The sequence below is a fragment of the Nicotiana tabacum genome, chromosome 21 (genome assembly GCF_000715075.1).
Source record: "Nicotiana tabacum cultivar K326 chromosome 21, ASM71507v2, whole genome shotgun sequence".
Taxonomy (NCBI): Eukaryota; Viridiplantae; Streptophyta; class Magnoliopsida; order Solanales; family Solanaceae; genus Nicotiana; species Nicotiana tabacum.
The window spans coordinates 15,246,770-15,256,144 of NC_134100.1; the positions used below are offsets into that span (position 1 = coordinate 15,246,770).

The 9,375-nt window shown below is 36.8% G+C and overlaps 1 protein-coding gene across 1 annotated transcript; it reads left to right on the top strand.

Annotated features, from left to right (window-relative positions):
* The first annotated feature begins 3,729 nt into the window (after window positions 1-3,729).
* LOC107773213 (SWR1 complex subunit 6) lies at window positions 3,730-6,479 on the top strand. The gene is made up of 4 exons (XM_016592658.2): window positions 3,730-4,065; window positions 4,169-4,271; window positions 5,927-6,030; window positions 6,117-6,479. Exons 1-4 carry the CDS (start codon window positions 3,961-3,963, stop codon window positions 6,318-6,320), a joined length of 516 nt encoding a protein of 171 aa, XP_016448144.1. The 5' UTR covers window positions 3,730-3,960; the 3' UTR covers window positions 6,321-6,479.
* The last annotated feature ends 2,896 nt before the right edge of the window (window positions 6,480-9,375 follow it).

The following is a 9,375-nucleotide window of genomic DNA, read 5'->3' on the forward strand; positions in this document are numbered from 1 at the left end:
GTCACGAACCAGATTTGCCACCCTCGGGGATTCGTGATGGCTCCTACTAGTGAAAGCTTGGCAAGCCAACCATTACAATTATTTATTTTTAATTCTTTAGCAGTTGTGAGTTAACATTGTATAAACAGCAGAAATAATAAAGCGGAAGAATGAAATGTAACAATTTAGTATTAATACTAATACAAATCCAGAAATTAAAAGCTACCAAATCTGGTGTCACAATTTCACAGACTGTCTAAGAGTACTACAAATAAGGGTCCGAAAGATAAATACAAGCTGTTTCTAAAATACATAAAAAAAACAAAACGGGAAGATAGAAGGAGACGCCAAGGCTTGCGGACGCCTGCAGGACTACCTCGGGTCGCCTGATGGATTGAATGTAGCAACCTCACTGCGGTCCAATAGCTACAGTACCGCGATCTGCACATAGTGCAGAGTGTAGTATCAACACAACCGACCCCATGTGCTGGTAAGTGCCTAGCCTAACCTCGGTGAAATAGTGACGAGGCTAGGACTGGACTACCAAATAAACCTGTGCAGTTAAATCATATACGGCAGAAAAGTAAAGGCAGAAATTTACAGTTAAGGATAGGAGGGGAAAACATGCTGCGGGGAAACAACAAGTAACAACAGAAAGACAACATTTATGTGTAAAGAACTCCATAATTAAATTTTCAACAAGAGTCAGAAATCAAAGGCAAGTGCACGACATCACCCTTCGTGCTTTTACTCTGGTCCTCACCATAATAATCAATATAATCGGCACAGCATCACCCTTCGTGCTTTGACCTCACAAAATCATGGCACGGAATTATCCTTCATGCATTATCACTCGTATCATGGCACGACATTGCGCATCGTGCGACACGACATCACCCTTCATGCTTTTACCTCACAATATTGGCACGACATCACCCTTCGTGCATTAACACTCTCAAAATCATGCACGACATCACCCTTCGTGATTTACACTCTTCCTCACCCAAGCAACAATCACAAAGCAATTTGGGCAAGGGAATCAATAGTATCACAATAAAATCCCGGCAAGGGAACAATAGTATAACAACAACATCCCGTCAAGGGAAACAATATCATGAGTAATGACATCCCGGCAAGGGGGATAATATCATAAACCTCTTCTCTTTTCCACATTTACTTCACAACTCAATTCTCAACTTGAGCCAACGCTCTACAATGTTCAATTACTAATAATACTTCCACAAGTCTTGTCCATCAATAGAAATTATCATATAAAGCATGAACAATATGAAATGGAGTCACATTAATCATAAGTATAAGACTCACTGGCATGCTTGACACCAACGTATAGATACTCGTCACCATACCTATACGTCGTACTCAACAATTAACACATAGCAAATAAGACACGACTCCTAATCCCTCAAGCTAAGGTTAGACTAAACACTTACCTCAAAGCCACGAACACAATCAAGCCTCAACTACCGCTTTACCTCTTGGTTCCACTTCCAATTCGCTTATATCTAGTCACAATTTACTTAATAATATTAGTAAATGCTAAATAAGTCAATTCTAATGCATGAAAATAGGTTTTCGAATGTTTTCCCCAAAAAGTCAAAAATCGACCCCTAGCCCGCTTGGTCCAAACCCGAAATTCGGACCAAAACCCGATTACCCATTCACCCCCGAGCCCGGATATATAGTTGGTTTTGGAATCCGACCTCAATTTGAGGTCTAAATCCCCAAATTTTAATATTCTTAGGTTTTACCCAAAACTCCCAATTCCATCATGAAAACCCTAGATTCTAGGATGAAATTTTATAAAAAGAAGTTAAAGAGAGAAAGAAATAAGTTAAAATTTACTTACTAGTGTTTTGGGGAAGAAAGAGTGTTTGAAAAATCACCTTTTATGTTTCAGGGTTTTGAAAATTGAAAAATAGCTGAAGAGTCCCGTTTATATACTCCTCTCAGACCCTCACCGCAGACCGCATAAAAAGGACCGCGGCCGCGGAGCTCCACCGCGGATCGCGAAATATCGAGCGCGGCCGCAAAGACTCAGCCTTGCTCACCGCTGGCCGCACAAATCTCACCGCGGTCGCGAAGACCCCACCACGGACCGCGGAGCTTGGTTTCAGAGACCTGTAATTTTCTCTGAACCTGCAACTGTCATGTTCTAAGTCTAAATGCATTCTGAGGCCTATCCAAAACTCACCCGAGCCCTCGGGGCTCTAAACCAAACATGCACCCTAACCTAAAAACATCATACGGACTTGCTCGCGCAATCAAATCATCAAAATAACCTCAACAATTACAAGTTTAGCATCAAAATCAAAGAAAATCTCAAGAACTTTCAAAGTTTCAAATTTTACAACTAAGGTTCCGAATCACGTCATATGACCTCCGTTTCTTACCAAATTTTACAGGCTCAACTTAAATGCCATATAAGGCCTATATCGAGCTTCGGAACCAAAATACGGACCCGATACCATAAAATTCAAATACATTCAAATTTCTAAAAACTATTATAATTTCGGTTAAACAATTTTCTTCAAAAAATTATTTCTTGGCCTTCGGACCTCGGAATTCAATTCTGCGCATACGCCCAAGTTTTATATTTTCCTACGGACCCTCAGGGACCATCGAATCACGAGTTCGGTTACCCAAAATGTTGACCGAAGTCAACTTAAATACATTTTTAAAGCAAAATTTATCATTTTTCACAGATTTTCACATAATGGCTTCCCGGATACATGCCCTAACTGCGCACGTAAATCGAAGTAAGACAGAATACAAAATTTACTTCCAAAAGGGTCATAATAGGCGTAAGCCCCGATGACCGAGGCGTAAGTTTCACAGAACTAAGCCCCACACATAAGCCCAAAGATGTTTTACGAGTGCTCTGCCTCGAGGTGAGTCCCAATTCTACCTTTTAAAAGAGAGTATTGAAAGAAAGAAAAAAAGGTGTATGGTAAGATGAAAGACATTTTTGTTGGACAATATATTTTTCATGAAAAAGTCATTTTTGGTGTTTGGTTACTAAAAACATTCTTAAAGGAAAATGACTTCCATGGGTTATTAAATAGCTGCAGATGCAACTAAGTTTGTGACCTGGTGGTTCCATAAAGTGGGATAAAAATAAGCGGACACTAGCATTCAAGTTGGGGCAGAATTTGAAAAGCAAGGTGATTTCTTCCTGTTTGCCAAATATTATATCAAACATTGACAAATACAAAAAAGTTAAATAATTATATTTTTACAATGAAAGCCCCAACTTATATGGTACTAAATGAATCTTAATCTTGAATAGAGTATCCTGTTAAACAAAAAATGTCAAGCTGTTGCTTAGAGACAACAAATATAAAGGATGATGATAACAAACTTCAAATGGCTGTTTCCAAAATTAAGGAGTAGTTAGTAGTATAATTTTCTGCAGAATAAATGTGAAGAGTTTAATACTTTAATATTTTCAAAATATTAAGCTATTTAAATTTTTACTCCACAGAAAATTATTTCTTTAATTCATATAGGAAAAAAAACTTTCTAGACAGTTTCCTGCCTCTAAATTTAATTGGTAAATCCTTGTTCAAAGAACTGTAAAGTTGAAAATATTGAAAGCTCTTATGAGCAATATAACAAAGTTAGTGGACAGATATACCATTTTTCATAGTTTAGGGTCTTACGTGATTTCCTGAAAACTTCAGGGTTCAACAGAATTCAATACCAGATGCGTTTGCCTCCGTTCGGAAAATCAAGCTGTGAAGCTGTTTGTTTCTTTCGGAAATCGAAGTCTTCTTAAGCCCTAATTCTCCCGCCGGCCGGTCACTCGTCGCGTTTTCACTTTCCTCTCCGGCTACTTCTCTAAGATTAGAAATAAGTCGGAATCTCTTTTTGCTTATTCCAATCAGGAAAGTGAAGAAAAATTCGAAAGTACTAACGAGAGTAAAAAATCATTTTCGTAATTTTGAATCTGACTTTGAAGCAATGGATGAAGAATTGTCAAATTCAGCGAGGCGAATGTCCATGCGAACTCGTAAGGTTGCTCCAAAAATGGCTGCTGCTCTAGCAAGTTCTGATAATAGAACTCAGGTCTGCTAATTACACTTATTTAAGTTTTGAATTCATCAATTTGGGAATCCTGCTTGTTTTGAATAAATCTATGGTTTTTAATAATCAATTTATTCATTTTTAGGCTATGCTGGCGCGTCTTGATGCATTGGAAAGTGATAATGCAGTAGTGGAACAACAACCACTTGATGATGATGATGAAGCTTCTCTTGACGATGAGGATCAAGGTATTTTTTTTTTGCTTGCACAAATTTTAGCTTGTGTGGAGTTGAATTTCTTGGTTTAGTTATGTTGCATTTATTCTCTCTATTGTGTTATGCCAACTGCGCATACCAGAGTTTCCCGTAACATAGTTGCTCCCACTTTTGTTAAAGGCAGGGGCGGATCCAGAGAAAAGGTACGAGTTCGGCTGACCCTAGTAACTTTGGTCCAAATCTTGTATTACTCTTAAGAAATCCATTGAATGTGTACAGATTCTTAATTTAGAAGCCAGTAACTTAGATAAAGGAAGAGTATTGTTGTTAGTAGTGGCGGAGCTCGGAATTTTAATAAGGAGATTCAAAAAATTCAAACTTGTGACTTAAAACAACTTATGAATTACATTTGCCACTACAAGGGGATTCAACTGTAAGTATATAAAAAATTGTTTTTACCCTATTTGGGCAGTACGATTTTCCAATGAAGTGGGTTCAATTGAACCCATTCTTTGTCTGTGGCCTCGCCACTGATTGTGGTAGGTTAGCTGTTGGAATAAAAATAGTCTAGGTATGACGAGTTCCTCTTAATACTGAATTCGTTGGTCGGGACGTGCTCATTTAGGCACGTGGCACGTGTTACATCTACTAATATGGTTTGGATATGGCTGATTTGATATGGATTATTCATATAGTTGACCCCGCTAGTTTATAGTTGAGGCATAGTTTTGATTGGTTCCTTCTGTTCTTCCAATTCCTTCCACTTAAACATACTCTACGCGATTGTAAGACTGTGAGAATAGAAACTTTTGTCATTTATGCAAGCATTATATATCATGAATAGTTGATAAGAATATAAATCTTTCTTTATTGTTGACAAGAAGATATATCTTTTACAACTCTCTTTATAAAGTCTCACATTTATAGGATTTAGTTGTTTCGTGTTGCTCAATAAGGGGTGGTAAGAAGAACTATGGACTTGTACAGTGTGGATTTGTTTATTGTACATTCACAGGCTTTAGTCGATTCATATTCTCAGTAAGGAGTGCTTCCACAATTTGTTCACATTCGCACTAGGTCCTATAATTCGCTTCCTGTAGCGTTTTGATTGAAGATCAGCCTGCATCACTACCCATATAAGTGAGAGGATGAAAAAAAAAAAATTGTTGTAAGGATGTTACTTCTACATTGTCTGTGGGCTTAGTAGTTACCCAGAGAAAAAAAGAGAAGGAAATGGTTCGTGGGATGTGATTCTTTTCTTGTGTCTGTGGGGTTAGTTATCCACCCAGAAAACTATTACTATTCGGCTCTTTACAAAAGTAAATGGCCACTGGACCATGGGATGGAACAAGAATAAAATAAAAAAAATATAATTAGCTATTAGATGGGTGATTTCCCCCTTTCCATTGAAATAGAGACCTTCATTTTTCAGGATCTCTTTCTTAGGTTATGTTCAGAAAGATATAGCCCACAATTGAGGGTACAGTAACATTAGTTTCATCTTAATCATTTTTATCTTGTCATCCTTGTCTTCTTTATCTTTTCCATATACTTCTTGTGTAAACCTTCTCTTCCAGTCTTAAGATGAGGATTTGTATTGTTCTATTCCTTTCTTCTCTAATTTCCTATCATGGCCTTTTCTGACTCTGACTTTAATTTTTTTTTAAAAAAAAAAAATACTGTTCCAGTATTTCACAAGAAGTACCCGAAAGGCACAAAACGGAAAACACGCCAAGCTAAGGCACTTGAGCATAAGAGAGCCCCCAAAACATTCCTTGAGCTCTTGCATGAGGTATAGATTTCCAGGGCTAGTAGATGCTTTCTTTCTCAGCTTCAGTGACATAGATTAACCTCTCAACGTGTTACTTATGAAAATAGGCAAACCTGGAGTCCTTGCCACCCCATGTGCCAACCTATTTAAGAGCAGCAGTGGGACCACCAAGTTCCATCTCTCGCCGTCATTTCTGCACGGTTTGTGGTTTCTCCGCGAACTATACATGTGTGCAATGTGGAATGCGCTTCTGCTCAATCAAATGTCAGACCATCCACAAAGATACTCGGTGCTTGAAATTTGTTGCTTGATTAGTGAGAACTTGAAACCTAAATGAATTGGACGGACATCCTTGTAAGCTCAATTCTGATGTCTTGTAGAATTTGTTAGTTTCATGTTTATATAGCTTATGTATATATTCAAGTACTCTGACTAATCTGACTTAATGGACTTTGTCCTTTTTCTCCCGAGCACCATTGCTTGATATCCAAGCTCCTCTGTCATATGTTAGTTTGATTTGTTATAGAGCCTGAAATTGGATTATTAATTCACTCACCCTTCAGCAAATCAATTCAGGAATTCTTTTTTCCAGCTTTTAATAGATGATATCACTGCCCAGAACTACAGATTCTTCACTTAAGATGCCATCTTAAGTAACTCATCAGAAAACTAATTATGTTACCTTAATATCTAGCTCTGGCCATCATTCTCCTTGATGAGTAAGTGAAAATCTGGCCATTGTTTTCAGCGTAATATGTGATCAGCTACAAATATCAAGAGTTCAAAGAAAAACAACAAGAAAAAACCCAATGAAATTCCACACGTGGGGTCTCGGGAGGGTAATGTGTACGCAGACCTTACCCTACCTTGTGAAGAAAGAGAGACTGTTTTCGATAGACACTCGGCTCAAGAACAGTGAAAAGGACACAATAAACAAACAATAACAATGGCAAGGAAATAAGACAATGGAAGCAAATGGCAAAGCGTGTAGTAACAAATATCTAGGAATATGAAGCTATAAGAGAAGTGTGAAAACTACCGGTAATAATGACACATCGTGAAACAACAAAGAACGAGGAATAGGAGAATACAAGACTAGTACTAATACTACTAGTACGACTAGAAGAGACTCTCAACTACCTGTAACCAAAAACTTGTTGTATTGGCATTGGGCAGTGAAAGCTCCAAATTCGTGCGCAACTCAATCTAAGCAGAGTATGCCACTGCAAACCGTCAAGCTTGTCAAAGAGCTCTCTTTTGCTGTGAGCTTCATAAATTTTGTTTTTTCTGTTCTTAAAAAAGTGTGTTTAGTTAGTTACCTGCTGTGTTAATTTGCTTTCCCCATATGTTTTTCACTTCTCATGCTCTTTGATAGTCAGATACTCCATTATGTCCATGGGAAATGGAGATGGATGAGTGTCCCTCGTGATAGACTAGCCAGTTTTCGGACTGATAATTGAAAAATCGTCAGCGTTTGCAAAGTCGTTGAAAAATAGCCACTATTTTGCTGCAACACGCAAAGTTCCAGCATAATGTACTGGAGATTGGTGTACCTGTGTATGAACTTCAAACATATTATGTTGAAACTCCAGCACACGTAAAATTCTAGCATAATATACTGGAGTTTGGAACATGTGTACGAACTTTCAGCATATTATGTTGAACCACTGGAATTCCAGTATATTATGCTGGAACTCTAGTATATTATGTTCGGACTCTAGTATATTATGCTGGAAGTTCACACGTAAAAAATTCGAACTCCAGTATATTATGCTGGAATATTTTTCGGATTTTAAATAGTGTTTTCGTTCAGATTTATCTTTACATTAAAAGTGGCTAAATTTCAAGTACTTTTAATGCTATTTTTCAATTACCACTTGTAAACGTGAGTATTTTTTAATTTCACTCTTATCCCTCTGATCATAATACCTTTTAGTCGTTGTTTTCTTGCTTGTCCTATGGATCAAAGACATGGGTAGTGTTAAAAATCATGGCAAACTATGAATTTCGCAATATTGTCTTTGCCCTTTTTAACCAGAGGCGGATGCAACCTCGCAGTAGCATCGGTGTTTTCTAAACCCAATTTTTTTAACATAGTATAAATTAATGTATAAAATTCACTTAGATTGAAATAAATAGTAGGTCAGAATTCAAAACTTTAAAAATATAATATGTTCAATGCTAAGAACATTAAATGTTGAATTCATAAAGTTTAAATTCTGAGTCTGCCTCGGCTTCCGACCCTTTTCAAATAACCAGTGTCTTTGTTATTTGAGTCTTCAACTAATCACCAGTTGAAAAAGATTTTAGTATATGCAATCCCTTCATCTCAATCAGTCTGCACTTTATTTATAGAGTTTAGCTTTTACATATTGATTGTATAAAATAATTTTACTACTATCAGATAAATTATTATCCTGTGATAAGTGAGATTAATAATCTGAAAAATAAGAACATGTTAAAATACAGCAATACTGTAAAAATCTTTTATATTCCCAATAAAACTTAAATCTTATTTATATTACACATAATTTCGATACTAGAAAACCTCTACATGTCTACAACTATTCTGCTTCTACTTCTTTTTCCCTAATCTTGTCTGTTTTCTTTTTAACTGAAAAAAAAAAAGAAAAAAAAAGAAGAAGTATTGGCTCATTATATGGATGACACTATCGCAACTTCCCCAAACTCTAAAAAATTGGCGGATTTTGGGCTGTTGGCTCACATGCAAAAATCCAGTGGGTCATTGGACGGACCACTGCCTCAGAAAAAGGTCCCATTGGATAGGGCAAACTCAACAACAACACAACATATGTAGTATATTCTCACGGTGTGGAGTCTGGGAAAGATAGTGCATACGCGGTCTTTATATTTTACCTTGTGTAAATAGAGAGACTGTTTCCGATAGACCCTAGGCTCAGGAACAGAAAAGGGAGCAATAAACAAATAATAACAACAACAATGTAATATGAATAGCAGAACTAATTAATAGATAGCGGAAATAACAACACAATTCATAATCTCACACTAGTTTTGCATATATACTAGGATTCATTATCCTGAGCTCTGGCTCTCTGCGGGGTATGTTTGCTGAGGGGAAATACTTTTGCATGAACAATATACTAGGCGACGCTAAGCTTTTAGGAATTGTGTACAGACTACAGTGTGAGTTAAATTTATACACAAGATTGATTCAATCAAAATTTTCTTTATATGTATAGACATTAACTTATCAATAAATGTTTTCTAACTAATATACCAAGAGAAACTTTACGGCTTTTGTAACATGGAGAGAAGGTGAAAAAATGAATCTAGAAGCATATATTGTTTTTAAAATCACTCATAAAGTTAAGCTCCTCACTCAAA